This window comes from Salmo salar, chromosome ssa15 (assembly GCF_905237065.1).
Source record: "Salmo salar chromosome ssa15, Ssal_v3.1, whole genome shotgun sequence".
Lineage (NCBI taxonomy): Eukaryota > Metazoa > Chordata > Actinopteri > Salmoniformes > Salmonidae > Salmo > Salmo salar.
The window spans coordinates 62,823,168-62,839,661 of NC_059456.1; the positions used below are offsets into that span (position 1 = coordinate 62,823,168).

Consider the following 16,494-nt stretch of genomic DNA (forward strand, 5'->3'; position numbering starts at 1 on the left):
TATTTTTTTGAGCAGTGTATTAGTAGATTTGGATAGAAAACACTCTGAAGTCTCTAAAACTGTTTGAATGATGTCTGTGAGTATAACAGAACTCATATGGCAGGCAAAAACCTGAGAACAATCCAACCAGGAAGAGGGAGATCTGACACTTGTAGTCTTTCAGACCATTTTCTATTGAAACTACAGTGTCTGTGGGGTCAACTTGCACTTCCTAAGGCTTCCACTAGATGTCAACAGTCTTTACAAAGTTGTTTGAGTATTCTATGGTGAATTTTGACCGAATAACTGCCGGTTGAAGCAGTGGATTGTCTGAGGTCATGTTGTTACTTCATGCGCTTTCACGCATGGATAGCATTTTTATTTTTCTTCTGTAATGAATACGCTATTGTCCTGTTGGAATATTATTGATTGTTTATGTTAAAAACACCCTACGGTTTGATTGGAAACAGCGTTTGACATGTTTCTACAAACGGTAATAGAACTTTTGAGCTTTTCGTTTATTGATTTGCGCCCCTGTCTCGTGCCTTTGGAATAGTGTTCTGGACGCGCCAACAAAACGGAGGTATTTGGACATAAATGATGGACTTTATCAAACAAATGAACATTTCTTGTGGAAGTGGGAGTCCTTCCGAGTGCATTCTGCCGAAGATCAGCAAACCATTAAGAGGTAGTATATCTATAATTCTTTAAATAATTGTTATATATTTTGTCAACGTTTATGATGAGTATTTTTGTAAGTGAATGTGCACATTCACCGGAAGATTTGGAGGCAAATCATTTTCTCAACATCACGCGCCAATGTAAAATGCTGTTTTTGGATATAAATATGAACTTGATCGAACAAAACATACATGTATTGTGTAACATGATGTCCTAGGAGTGTCATCTGATGAAGATCGTCAAAGGTTAGTGCTTCATTTTAGCTGGATTTTGGGTTTTTGTGACACATCTCCTTGCTAGGAAAATGGCTTTGTGGCTTAACATAATCTAATGTTTTGCTTTCGCTGTAAAGCCTTTTTGAAATTGGGCAACGTGGCTGGATTCAGGAGAAGTGTATCTTTAAAATGGTGTAAAATAGTCATATGTTTGAGAAATTGAAACAATTCGATTTTTGATGATTTCAATTTCGCTCCCTGCTGTTCCATTGGCTGTTGGCTAGGGGTCCCGTTGGCAGATCGGGGTTCCGAACAATGAAAACGTGGCACACGTAGCTATGAGTCCAGGACTGACATTCCTACACAGGTTCTAAACAGATGTTGAACTGAAAACAAATATTTCCATTGATAATTCCCTATTGACCGTTAGTACTCTCTTGACCTTTAGTCCTCTCTTGACCTTTAGTCCTCTGCGTTGTGTATTTATCTTCGAAATATTCTTACAATGACAACTAAATAAGAGTGATTAAATATCACCTGTACCAGCACGTGTAAAACTATCGTCTGACAATTGAGGTGACAGGTGCAACACGTTCTGCCCAACGAGGGTGGTCCCAATCAGTATGGGTCCACATCTAAACAGAACCAAACGAATATTGACGAACACAAACACACACACGTATTCACACGTGCACACACACAAATAATGATTGTATAATCATTGTTTGATTGTATAAAAGATAACAAAATTATTTTATTACATGTTGATAATTGGACAGACAACATCACAGCATACTTGCATGAATGTTTCAATATTAATGTTTTTTTCCACACACCATTGATAATTAAACACAATGTACTCTGTACAAAACTATATAAATCAAACATGCTTGCAGATGCAGAGGGGTCCATTTTAATAACAGATTAAAGCCATATTCTCTTATAAATCAGGTAATTTCTTTAAAAGAAATGAATAAACTGCAGAATGATGGTTAACATCATAGTCATTTAAAGAATTAATTGATCTTTTTTTGTTTTACATCAAATAGAAAAGACAAACATTGGCACATGCAATGTGAACACTTTGTGCTGCTTTTTCCTTACCATCCAAAGCCAATCAAACATAGACTGGATATATTCTTTTGTTGTCATCCAAACACGAAAATACTCTCAGATATTTACAAAAAAATATAGATACATTGCCCGTCACTCTGACATAGTTATTTGTGTTAAAATGGCTGATTTGAATTGATTTCATAAAGCAAAATGCATGTGGCGGAGCTTGCTAATTAAAGTTATTCAATCAAAATTCAACAATGTTATGTCAGAAAAAATGAAAGATCAGGCACAAGGAACTCACTTAACTTAAAAACAAACCATGAGCACTGCAAGAGAATATGACTTTAATGGATATTACACAAAATCATTTGAAAACTGTTGAAATAAACTGTTCAGACATATTTTTTTCAGCGATTACTTAGTCCGACACCTGTATCACAGAGGTTGTTCACTCACTGTTAATGGAAAACCCTACAGAGAGGTTCCAGGGTCTGGTTCTAGAACAGATCAGAACAGAATGGACCAGGGCTGTGTTTGTATCTTCATCATTCATTCACTCCTCATGTCAAATATCTCCATCCCTTCGTTTTCCCTTTCCCCCTGCCATCCTCCTCTTCAGAAGACAACAATGATAAAGGTTGACACCAACCAGAGTCCTGGAGTGCATAGGTAGGTAGTGTCCCTGTCCCGGTATTCTCTTCCTGTGATCCCTAGTCTTGGTCATCATCACAGAGTAAGGACATGGAGCATTCCCTGGGAACTCATCAGATCCTGAGGTTGTTGTAACTCACATATGTTTTCTTCGTAGCTTGACCTGAGAAGCGAGGTAGGTCAAAGATTATAATGGCATCCAACAGAGCAACAAATTACTGTACAATAAGCAATGCACAAACATACACAGACATACATAAAATAAGATATTTACATGCATAATATATAAATACCCTCCAACTCTATCATACATTCATGCAAGTGAACGTACACTGTTCACAATCATTGCACAATAGCTGCCTGGTTTAGTGCATTGTGTCACTTCGCAATACGACTGAGTCAAACTCTGGTTTCTATTTTCAGATACTAACCAGCAAAAAAACCACACACACAAACACCACACAAGTGGTCACCTAACAAACGCTAGGGCAGGTGATGTGATCCCAGTCTCTATATTGCCATGGAAACGGGCCAGACTGTTGCTGAGAATCAAGGTAGGTACTGTTGTGTACTGTGCTTGACTCCACCGATGCAGTGTTATCGCTCATGCCTAGTGGAGAAGGTCGGTGCACATTGCACTTCTTAAAGCAGAGACATACTGTAGCTTTGTAAACTCCTCTTCTTAATGCTGTAAATGTTGCCATGGTGAACTCCCATGGGATGTGCAATTAGAGTCTTACCACCTTACAGTATTATTTTGTAGTCTTGGTCATTGACTATGATGAATAAAACATGTGTAAATGTGCAATATATTTTTGCAGTTAGCCCATAAGCAGCCGTAGCTGTATGTGTGTGCGGTTGGTATAAAAAAAGCTCATATTTTCAAGGAGAATGCAATGATTTGGCTGTGTGTGTATGTGTGTGTGTGTGTGTGTGTGTGGCACGCATGCATACAATGCGTGTGTGTGATATACTGTATGTAGATATCTACATATCTCTTTAACCTTCCAAAATATAGTGCAGTGTATTCAGCTCACTGGAAACGACTTTTTCTCCCTCTCTCTTCACGGTCTCGGTTGGGTGATAATTCCCTTTTCATGGTATTGATTGGTCATCATACCAAAATTGATGTAAAAATCTTAAATTCATCCACACTGCTAATAATCACCATGGGGACAGTGAAGATACATCTCCAATATCTCAAAATGATCCCTCACATCTCTGCAAGGGATAATCATAGAGATATTAGGACTAATATCGATAGTGATGTACTGTAGAATCATCAAAGCTACTAATGCTCTTACTTAATAACTCTAAATCATTATGAGTCAGATCAGTCCGAGATGATCCCTCCTGAAAAGCACTATTTGGCGCTGTGACGGTTACAGGGGCTGACGGACAGTCTCCAGGGGCCAAGGAGCTGCAGTTCAAGTTTTGAGGCGGTCATGCGCATACATTTGCCATTAATAAATGTAATTTTCACTGCTGCTAAAATAGAAGGGCGATGGGAGGAGAGAGATGGGGCGAGGGGAGGGGAGGCGATAAGAAGTGTGTGTAGGGGAGAAAGAAGGTGAGAGACGCACAGAGCAGATGACACAGTGTACATTTGGGAGTGCCTCTCAGAGATGAGCTCCGTCTGTGCTCCGCCAGCCCTACTTGGGATGCGCTGCAACGACAGCAGTCGGCCCCCTATACAGTGTGTTCGCTCCATGAGTGTGTCACTGGCAGGGAGATGATGTTACTCTCCTGATGCAAGCTCTCTCTCTCTCTCACTCACACTCACACAATTACACACATACACACACACACTCCAGCTCATTACACAGATGACAATGAACGTCACAGGGCATTTGGCGGAATTTCCATGGAAAGCTGTCATATCAGAGCTGTAATTGAGAGAGGGGCACACCTGTGGATACCATGTGTGGTGTGTAAGGTTGCAAAATTCCTGGAAGGGTTGAAGGATTCCCGGAATCAGGAGGGAATAAGCAGGAATTTTGCAACCCTATTGGTGTGTGCCATACGATTGGTAGAGATATAGGGCCAACGGGAACTGTGTTATTACCATGGCCTGTCAATCATTTCTTGATTTAGTGTAGAAAAATAAGAGAAGCATGGAGCTCATATAAGGGCAATATACACTGAGTGTACAAAACATTAGGACCACCTGGTCTTTCCATGACATAGACTGACCAGGTAAAAGCTATGATCCCTTATTGATGTCACACTTACAGCTGTGTAGACCAGTTAAATAAGGATTTTTAAGCCTTGAGACAATTGAGACATGGATTGTGTATGTGTGCCATTTAGAGAGAGAATGGGCAAGACAAAAGTTTTAAATGCCTTTGAACGAGGTATGGTAGTAGGTGCCAGGAGCACTGGTTTGAGTGTGTCAATAACTGCAACGCTGCTGGGTTTCACGCTCAACAGTTTTCCATGTGTATGAAGATTGGTCCACCACCCAAAGGACATCCAGCCAACTTGACGAATGTAGGCTGTTCTGAGGGCAAACGGAAGTGCAACTCAATATTATTTTATACTCATTGCAAATTGGAGATACATGGTTTACATTAATCCTGCCCATCACAGGTATAATATCAATATCTTAATCCCCACCAGTCATGTTGGTCTCTGCATTTCAACATTATGATATTATCATAATTAACACCATCAAGCTCACTTCACCACACAAACAGTGGTGTCAACGACACACAACTGGTGTTATAGATAATCTTTCCTCATTACTAGTCTTTAACACAGACCTCCTGTGCTCTTAGCTACCAGCTACACTAAAGCAAAAGGCCTATTAATGTCACTCTACAGGAAAGGCCCTCATATTGGTTAAGCAGTCAAATACGAATTGAATAGCATGCTCCCGTGTGCACTTCCTGAACTTTTGGATGAACTTTTGGATGAATTTATCTCTGTCTGATAGCATATTATCTAATTCTCGGCACAGTGGGCTTTGCTATGTGACTGACTCATAGTGAGCAGGGATCTCACTCCTCTCGGTATGTGTCATGGGATGTCACAAATACCATGGAGTTACATGTAAACATCAACTAGGAATGTAAATAATTAAATTGTGCTGGTACTTAAACTACTGGAGATACTATGCAGCCAAATGTTGTTGTTAAAGAATAAGTTCATTGCCATTTGCATGACTCACTCATGGGGTCGGTGGGTGGGTTTTCACACAGCTCAGATTTGGCCTCTCCGTTGGGCCTCTCGCTGGGCTTCACAGAGAGACGGGAGGACATGGTGGCGGCAGTGACCACAGCCTTGAAGCTCCTCTTCCTCTTCTGCACATTAAGCTCTGGGTGGAAGATGATGACGTACACCTTGGGCATGTAGAGCATCCCCAGAGCTACAGAGGCACTGAGGTTCATAGAGATGGTGAGGGTAGTCGTCTGGATGTACAGCTGTGGAGGAGGGGAGGGGGAAAGTGAGGTGAGAGGGGGGTGAGAGAGAGAGAGAAAGAGAGGGAGAGAGAGGAGGGGAAAAGGGGATGAGAGAGAGAGAAGCCACACTAGTTAGAATATAGTCTCATGCAGTAAAACCCCCCATAACCCTTATCAAGCACTCACCCAGTCCTATCTACAGGTTGGTCTTGATGTATGGATGAGGGAGAGAGGCAAGAGTGAAACCTATCATAGTCATACCCCAGAGATGCCTGTAGGTGGTCTTGATGGATAACCACTGAGGAAAAATTGGCCTTACCTAGAGTAAAGCAAAAAGCACCACACATTTACTTATTGTTAATTTCTCCATTGGTGGTTCTATGTTTGCGCTCTGATGCTGTGGGGGAAAAGATACCACTTGTATTCCAACCATTCGTACTCCTGCAGCATTTATGAGGCACTTACTATCCATAGTGTATGTAGCAACAGTAACTGAGCAGTTGGCTGTGTCTTAATTGGCATGATTCACTCATTGCACACGCACACACACACACACACACACACACACACACACACACACACACACACACACACACACACACACACACACACACACACACACACACACACACACACACACACAAAGATAACATACGCACTATACATACACATGGATTTAGTACAGTAGATATGTGGTAGTGGTGGAGTAGGGGCCTGAGGGCACACAGTGTGTTGTGAAATCTGTGAATGTATTGTAATGTTTTTAAAATTGTATAAACTGCCTTAATTTTGCTGGACCCCAGGAAGAGTAGCTACTGCATTGGCGGCAGCTAATGGGGATCCATAATAAATACAAATACAAATACACTGCGATAGCTGATGCATATTGAGCATTTTGGCTAAAAATGGTGGGTGCTATATGCCCTTATACGACTTCCTTCCTTCACCTTACTCTTTGGAGACCATTGACCAGAAAGAACTGAATTAGCTAATTTAACTCCATCTAGCACCTTCAAATTAGTCATTGGACTGGCCTAGGTCTGACTGATGTATTTAACTGTACATTTAAAGGTCCAATGCAGCCGTTTTTATCTCAATATCCAATACCTTCTAGGTAACAATTAAGTACTTTAATGTGATTGTTTTCAATAAAAATTGTCAAAAAGAAACAGAAATAGCTTCTTAGCAAAAAGCTATTTCTCATACAATAATTTTGCTAGGACTGTCTGGGAGTAGTCTGAATGAGGGGTCTCATTGGAGGTACCTACTGGGAGGGATATGTAACCTGAAAACTAGCTGTTATTGGCAGGGAGGAGGCAAACACTATTTGTTATTGGTCTATTAACTTATATTGCCTGGTTATGTCGCCAGGCAGTCCAAAACCCCACCCATGGAAAACAACCTGATATTTCAGGTGGTCTTTTCACAATTTCACAGTATTATTCCAACCTCAGCGTGGAAATAAGCTCAGCAAAAAAGAAACGTCCTCACTGTCAGCTGCGTTTATTTTCAGCAAACTTAACATGGGTAAATATATAAAAAGATTCAACAACTGAGACATAAACTGAACAAGTTCCACAGACATGTGACTAACAGAAATGTCATAATGTGTCCCTGAACAAAGGGGGGGGGGGTCAAAATCAAAACTAACAGTCAGTATCTGGTGTGGCCACCGGCTGCATTAAGTACTGTAGTGCATCTCCTCCTCATGGACTGCACCAGATTTGCCAGTTCTTGCTGTGAGATGTGACCCCACTCTTCCACCAAGGCACCTGCAAGTTCCCAGACATTTCTGGGGGGGAATGGCTCTAGCCCTCACCCTGATCCAACAGGTCCCAGACGTGCTCAATGGGATTGAGATCTGGGCTCTTTGCTGGCCATGGCAGAACACTGACATTCCTGTCTTGCAGGAAATCACGCACAGAACGAGCAGTGTGGCTGGTGGCATTGTCATGCTGGAAGGTCATGTCAGGATGAGCCTGCAGGAAGGGTACCACATGAGGGAGGAGGATGTCTTCCCTGTAACGCACAGCGATGAGATTGCCTGCAGTGACAACAAGCTCAGTCCGATGATGCTGTGACACACCGCCCCAGACCATGACGGACCCTCCACCTCCAAATCGATCCCGCTCCAGAGTACAGGCCTCGGTGTAACGCTCATTCCTTCGACGATAAACGCGAATCCGACCATCACCCCTGGTGAGACAAAACCACGACTCGTCAGTGAAGAGCACTTTTTGCCAGTCCTGTCTGGTCCAGCGACGGTGGGTTTGTGCCCATAGGCGACGTTGTTGCCGGTGATGTCTGGTGAGGACCTGCCTTACAACAGGCCTCCTCAGTCCAGCCTCTCTCAGCCTACTGCAGACAATCTGAGCACTGATGGAGGGATTGTGCGTTCCCGGTGTAACTCGGGCAGTTGTTGTTGCCATCCTGTACCTGTTCCGCAGGTGTGATGTTCGGATGTATCGATCATGTGCAGGTGTTGTTACACGTTTTCTGCCACTGCGAGGACGATCAGCTGTCCGTCCTGTCTCCCTACAGTGCTGTCTTAGGTGTCTCACAGTACGAACATTGCAATTTATTGCCCTGGCCACATCTGCAGTCCTCATGCCTCCTTGCAGCATGCCTAAGGCAGTTTATATATAAAACACAGAAAAATCATGATTTTGACTGCACTGCCCCTTTAAGAAGATTAAGCAACATAAACACATATTAGGCTTGCCGTTTTCAAGCCACAGTCAAAGACCAAAGACATGTACTGTAGTGGGCGGTTTAGGATTATTTCACAAAATCATCACATTGCTCATGTTTGTCAGAATTGTATTAAGACCACTAGGTGCTTTTATCCCCTTTTTTTTATTTTACTTACGTAACACCATTTATACTTACATTTTTAAACACTCTGGGCTATATCTTGGGTGTGTTCTGAATTATTTAACTCTATTCTTAAAAGGCAATCATCCTTCAATCAGCCATGTAGTTCACAGACCCACAAGAGGTCCTTCAAGAGTCTTAGATTAGGCTGAAACACATTAGAGGGCGTATCTCTGTGTTTGAAGTCCATCAAAAGCTACTCAAAACTGAGCTATGACACTTGAAAGAGTGAAATGCCACTCTTGTACCTTCTCTGACAACCTGTAGCAAAGAGGATACAGTTGTAAAGGTCTGCATGGTAGAACAACTCTGAATCGGTTGGAGAGAAAATGTCACCATTTGCATAGTGTTTTCCACAGTAAATAGCACCAGCCATAGTAATGCCTTGCACACAATCTACAGAGAGACATTTACATGCCAGTCATGCCATCTGATCTCCGCAACTCATTCAAATACCAATATCATCAACATGCCAATAGCTTCTAGTATTGCCTCTCCTCTTGCTCTCTCTCCCTCGTTCACAGTGTTTATCTCTCTCTCCTCTCTCCTTTGCACACTCTCTCCCTCTCTCCATCTCTCTATCTCTCTGCGGAGAAACATTAGAGCGAGAGATCTGGCTCACCATGCATTAATAACCATATGAATACCATGATGCTCAGATCAAGCTCTTCTCAGCGCGTGCCTTTCTGCGCCATTGTAAACAGAAGAGAATGGAATTCTGGATTGCTGTCAATTTACAGCGCGTGTGATTGGTTTTATAATATCTCATCACAAGAGGATCTCCACCCCTTGCTATGCTTCCATGTTTGGTATCCATAGCAAGACTACCACCATCACCACCACATAGTTTGGTCAAAGCTACTTAAACACTTCTAAAATAAGCTTGTAATGAGATTATCTACTGCAATGCTGACCATATCAAAATAGATTTATTGACTATGTAAGAGACTAGATTTTTCTACTGTACAGTAACCCACAAGAAGTGTAAGAGTCATACACATACAGACGCATGCATGCACATGCACAAACGCGCACATACATAGTCACGCACACACATGGTAACACAATTTTGGTCGTTAGCTGTCCTAGCTGTTGTCACACAGACAGGGTTTTTCAGAGTGCTTCAGTGGGAGCTTGACCCAAATTCGCATTCCCTCTCATCCACCACATGAATGTTTAGCTTGTCACAGAGCATTTATAATGAATTCCTGTTGCTTTAACATAAATAAATACATGAATTAAATTTCACAACTGCTTGGCAACTCTCTATTTATAGCTGCAGTAACGATTTATTAAGATTCAGGAATCAAATGATTGAGCCTGAGTTTTACCATCTCAATCATGAGCATCGCCAAATGCCAACATCCAGATAACAAGAAACCAAACCGCCTTCTATCTACCCAGACAAAAAACTGATTAAAGGTTTTTAGATAATTATATCCACTAGGGATGTACTTACAGCACAGGCAATTTTGTCTAGTATAAAATGTGGATTATAAATGCACACAGCGATAAAGACACCATTCAGAAAAGTGACAATTAGGATGCTCTCCTGCCCTGGTGGAGAAAGCCTTCAATAATGGATCTAGGGGATTTGCATTCTCCTCTCATCTACCTGCAAGTCTCTTGTTTTGGGTGGCCTACTTTCCCAGCCTGGCACAGCTTAGCCAGTTCAGGAAGAAGTGTGTCTGCGTGCTGCTCTGGGGACCCGCTTCTCCCGAACTGCTTATGAATGGGCTTCTCATAAACTATCTAATTGGATGTCACTCACCTGCTGCAAATGTCCATGCCTGGGCTAGGCTGGTGTAGATATACTCAGTTTATTATATCCTTTAAGGTTACCCTCTTGGCCTGGTGCTTTCTTGTTAAAAAAGATATCCCCCCTTTCAGAAGACGGTCTCAATCTCTAAGCACTAAAATAAGGATGAGGCTTAACTTAATGCCCCTGGTTCCCGCAGTTCTCCTTCTGTTGATTGTAAAGCTTTGGTGAGAATTGCATGTTGTTTGAGGTTCCAGATGTGGAATCCCAGGCAGACACAGTCAATAGGCATCCAGAGTATCAATTCAGGAAGGCAGAGCACCTTGACAAAGAAAATGTCAAGTCTAACTCTTGTCAAATAAAGTTATTTGCTGAAATACAAGCGGATTGGGAGATGCAACTGCAGAAGATGCTATTTTCCCACCCCCTTAAAAGTTAAAGGAGGAAATGCTTCTTGCCAGACATCTTTAACCCCGGAAAATCTAACTTGGCAGCTTGACTTTAAGAAGTTAAGATAAGCACAAGTGCCATCTTACAAGACTTTAAGTGTTTGTAAGACATGTGTTGAGGTATAAAAGTTTGGTTTAACAGGAGTTTCCCTTTCCGGGTGTGGTTAACTCTTGTGGAAGTTTCTATACTTTCAGGGAAAAGTTTGGTTGTGTGATGTTTGATGTCACGAGTCAACATAATAAATACCCACATTTTCCAATGTTATTTGCATCTTTGCTTTAATTAAACACAGGTACACATGTTTATTTCAGAATTATTCACAATCCCTTACATGTACAGTGCATTCGGAAAGTATTCAGACCCCTTGACTTTTTCCACATTTTGTTACATTACAGACCTATTCTACATTGTTTTACTTATCAATCTACACACAATACCTTATAATGACAAAGAGAATACAGGTTTTTGTACATTTTTGCAAATGTATTAAAAATAAAAACAGAAATACCTTATTTACATAAGTATTCAGACCCTTTTCTATAAGACTCAAAATTGAGCTCAGGTGCATCCTGTTGAGATGTTTCTACAACTTGTTTGGAGTCCACCTGTGGTAAATTCAATTGATTAGACATGATTTTGAAAGGCACACACCTGTCGATATAAGATCCCAGAGTTAACATTGAATGTCAGAGCAAAAACCAAGCTAGAGGTCAAAGGAATTGTCCGAAGAGCTCCGAGACAGAATTGTGTCGAGGCACAGACCTGGGGAAGGGTACCAAACATTTATGCAGCATTGAAGGTCCGCAAGAACACAGTGGCCTCATTCATAAATTGAAAAAGTTTGGAACCACCAAGGTTCTTCCTAGAGCTGGCCGCCCGGCCAAACTGAGCAATCGGAGGAGAAAGGCCTGAAGGACAACAATCTCTGCAGCACTCCACCAGTCAGGCCTTTATGGGAGAGGGGCCAGACGGAAGCACCTCCTCAGTAAAAGTCACATGACAGCCTGCTTGGTTTGCCAAAAGCCACTTGAAGGACTCACCGACCGATGAGAAACAAGATTCTCTGGTCTGATGAAACCAAGATTGAACACTTTGGCCTGAATGCCAAGCGTCACGCCTGGAGAAAACCTGGCACCATCCCTACAGTGCAGCATGGTGGTGGCAGCATCATGCTGTGGGGATGTTTTTCAGTGGCAGGGACTGGGAGACTAGTCAGGATCGAGGGAAAGATGAGCGGAGTAAAGTACAGAGAGATCCTTGATGAAAACCTGCTCCAGAGTGCTCAGGACCTTAGACTGGGGCGAAGGTTCACCTTCCAACAGAATAATGACCCTAAGCACTCAGCCAAAACAATGCAGGAGTGGCTTCGGTACAAGTCTCTGAATGTCCTTGAGTAGCCCATCCAAATCCCGATCCAACATCTCTGGAGAGGCCTGAAAATAGCTGTGCAGCGGCGCTCCCCATCCAACCTGACAGAGCTTTAGAGGATCTACAGAGAAGAATGGGAGAATTTCCCCAAATACAGGTGTGCCAAGCTTGTAGCTTCATACCCAAGAAGACTCTTGGCTTTAATTGCTGCCAAAGGTGCTTCAACAAATTACTGAGTAAACGGTCTGAATACTTATGTAAATATCATATTTCTGTTTTCAATTTGTACACATTTGCAAACATTTCTTAAAACCTGTTTATGCTTAGTCATTATGGGGTATTGTGTGCAGCTTGATGACGAAAAAAAACGATTTAATCTATTTTAGAATAAGGTTGTAACCTAACGAACTGTGGAAAAAGTCAAGGGGCCTGAATACTTTCCGAATGCACTGTAGTTCTATTCCAACAGTTATGTACTGTTGGATTATTCTCCATTCCTAGTGAATGGAAGGCAGCGGAACATTAAACAAGTTGGATTTGGAAGCTGGTGATTCTCACAGTCATTAGCCTGTATGCTGACTGATGAGTGGCTGACTGAGCGAATGCAGATGTAGAGGGGGGCAAAGACCGCTGTGTGATCTTTTGTTGCCATGTGTACATGGCTTCACACAACATCGGTTTGGGTGTGGGGTAGGCACAGGTGCGGGAAAACAAGGGCAGGCATCGGAATGGCGCGGAGCTGTAGAGAATTCAGTCAATACACAATAGAACTTTGGCTGTGCGATCAAAGCAAGATACAATAACATAAGGTCAACTGGATATCTCAATCTTTGGCTCAATATTAGGAGTTGCCTGGTATCGTATCGCCACCATGATGCGACACATCTTTAGATAATCGGAGTCCCTGAATGTCCAAGATAAATCTAAATCAAACGGGGGCTTTTCAGTCGAAAGCAACAAGTGCAAGGTAATTTTGAGATAAGGAGCCTGGTCAAATACAGCAATCAGTCCCTGTCCGCAAAGCAAACACACACAGATATGTACATGCGCAGATGTGCGCACACACACACACACACACACACACACACACACACACACACACACACACACACACACACACACACACACACACACACACACACACACACACACACACACACACTTAAGGGGTAATGGAGGGGTCCCTGTAAACACCACTCCTCCCTATCTGCTGAAGACCACAGGAGTGGGCCTACAAATAACCTTGCATCAAGAGGCTAGCACTTTCTTTGTGGCTTAGGAGTATGTAAGACGATAGCCAGTGTTCTGTAAGAGTTAACTGCATGAAGATAGATAAACACATTACAGGCTCTCTAGTCACTGAGTGTAACATAATGAACTCCTAATCGCTTCTGAGAGTGTAATTCATCTATGAAATCAGAGGCAAATTGATGAGGAAAATAATATTGTGATCTCTCTCTTTCCGTAGCCTAGCAGGAAGGATATTGAACGGTGCGGCTCTTTAAAAAGGTTAGGAGTAACACTTTCCTGTCGACGTCGATATTCTGTCAGTGGAAAACATCCACTCAGCTACATCATGTACACAAGGCCTGCCAAGCATCACACGCAGCTCATGAATAGAGCAGATAAATGCGTCTGTATTCTGACCAATACTGTTCAGATAAGCAATGACTAGCACAGGGGGTCAGGATTCTCAATCAACTCCAGTAACTGCTGATGTCAAGTGCATTTCTAAAGTGCACATTGTCAAGGAATGGAATGTCTTGAGTCAGACGACTTATCCCCTTTTTCTTCTCCTCCTCCTCCTCCTATTCCACCTACTCCTCCACCTCCTCCTCCTCCACCTCCTCTTCCTCCACAGGATGAGGCATAATAGTGTTGAGCCCCAGGCGTGAGAGCTAAGATAATTACTACCCCTCTCTTTTCCATGCTCTCCTCAGGCATCTCACAGCATTCATCTTCTTAGAATGCCCCCCTCCCCTTTACAATGCCTATTTACGTCTCCTGCGGTCCTTGTGTGGGTTTTTTTATGCACATCTAAGCTATATGAATTTGAAATCAAAAGAAAATGAGTCTTGAACACACACAGCCACTGTGTGTGTGCGTTTGCTTATGTGTGTGTCTGTTTTTGCATCTCTATGTGTGTGTCAGTGTCAGTGTGTGTGTTTGTATGAGATAAAACACAGGCTGGAAGGAGCGGAAGCAGCGCAGGCGGAAGGAGGGAGAGAGGGATGACTCACCTTCTCTGCAGATTGGGCCGTGCCAAAGAAGATGGGGATGAAGGCCAGCCACACAATACATGTGGTGTACATGGTGAAGCCGATGGGCTTGGCCTCGTTGAAGTCCTCTGGCACGTCCCGGGTTTTGATGGCGTAGATGGTACATGTGACCATCAGAAGGATGCTGTAGCCCAGCGAACAGATCATCTGCAGGTCCGTGATGTCACACTTCAGCACGCCACGCGCCAGGTTGGGGTTCATGGTCTTTTGCTCGTCGTAGTCGATGATGGTGTTGGGCGGGTCCACGGCGAACCAGATGAGCACGCCCAGCAGCTGCAGGCAGATGAGGGAGGAGGTGATAGCGATCTGGGAGGTGGGGCTGATGAAACGTGGGGCGGTCACCGTCTGCTTGCCCTGCTCAAAGATCCGGTAGATGCGGTTGGTCTTGGTGAGCAGTGCGGCGTAGCTGATGCACATCCCCAGGCCCAAGAAGATTCTCCGGAAGGAGCACACGCCCACATCGGGCTTGGCGATCATCAGGAAGGTGATGATGTAGCACAGGAATATGCCCGTCAGCAGCACATAGCTCAGCTCGCGGCCCGATGCCCGCACAATAGGTGTGTCGTTGTAGCGTACGAACGTTGCCATCACGAAGATGGTGGCGATGATGCCCAGTATGGCGAGGAAGACGGGAATGACTGCCCAGGGGGAGTGCCACTCCAGCTTGACGATGGGGATAGGTTGGCAGGTCGTCCGGTTTGGGTCGGGTCTCATGTCGTAGGAGCACAGGCGGCACAAGGTCTCATCATATTGGTACTGGTAGCCATCACACAGCTCACAGTGCCAGCAGCATGGCATGCCCTTTACCCTCTTCTTCCTCTCACCTGTCTTACAGGGCAGACTGCACACAGAGATAGGGACATCCGGCTCCCCTTCTGGCCACTGCAACTCCTCGAGCTGAGAGAAAGAGAGAGGACACAGGCGAGAGGGAGATAAGCAGTGGAGGTAGCACTTCAGATAAGAGGGCTAGTCGATAGGGATGAAGCGGTTTACATCTACCTGACAGGCAAATGGGCCTGGACTTGGTGTGTGCATACAGGATGAGGTACATGTCACACCATGTCTTACTGGCTAACTCGCTACTACTGCAGAAAGCACAATACTCTAAATAACAATTAATATAACCTCCACTGAGTTGTTGCAGCGGAGAATACAATATCTCTATCATCAATTATTTTAAGTATTTCCAATCATAAGATTGCTAAGAATAACAAAAATAAGCCAATATACTTTCAAGTGTCCTATTCCGTATTCAAGAGTAATTGATATCACCATGGAGACAGCACTTGCATTTTTATTAAGTACAATTAAAAGAGAGAAACAATGAAATGCCAGACAAATGCAGTATGTTATGCGATTAATAAAGAGTGCAGGAGCCAGAGGTATGTAAAATGGGATTAGTTTAGGAGAATCAGATTTACCACCTTAAAAATTTCAATTTTACAATAGTTTTAGAGGGGGAATTTCTCTTCAGAATCGATATATTGTCACAAAGATGTGGAGTCGACTACAGACAGAATTTAGAGAAGGTTACTGAATTACTTAAAAGATACTGAGCCTCAACACTCTTGTGGATTTCTTTGACGACAATGTTAGTTTAACCTTAAAGTCAGACTTGAGGTTAAACCTTAAAGTCAGTACAAGTCATCTTATCATGATGGCGCTGGAGGGGATGGCTGCCGTTTTATTGGCTCTTAACCAACTGTGCTATTTTATTTTATTTTTTGCATTGCTTGTAACTTATTTTATACATAATGTTGCTGCTACCGTCTCTTATG

General features: G+C 43.1%; 1 protein-coding gene across 1 annotated transcript in view; it reads right to left on the bottom strand.

The window, feature by feature from the left end:
- Nucleotides 1-1,599: 1,599 nt before the first annotated feature.
- Nucleotides 1,600-16,494, bottom strand: part of LOC106571845 (metabotropic glutamate receptor 7) — a 136,495-nt gene continuing 121,600 nt past the window's right edge. The window contains exons 8-10 of the mRNA XM_045695915.1: nucleotides 14,678-15,613; nucleotides 5,755-6,007; nucleotides 1,600-2,748 (exon numbers count right to left, since the gene is read on the bottom strand). Coding sequence (XP_045551871.1) covers nucleotides 2,699-2,748; nucleotides 5,755-6,007; nucleotides 14,678-15,613 — 1,239 coding nt within the window. The 3' untranslated portion in view covers nucleotides 1,600-2,698. The remainder of the gene's footprint in view (nucleotides 2,749-5,754; nucleotides 6,008-14,677; nucleotides 15,614-16,494) is intronic.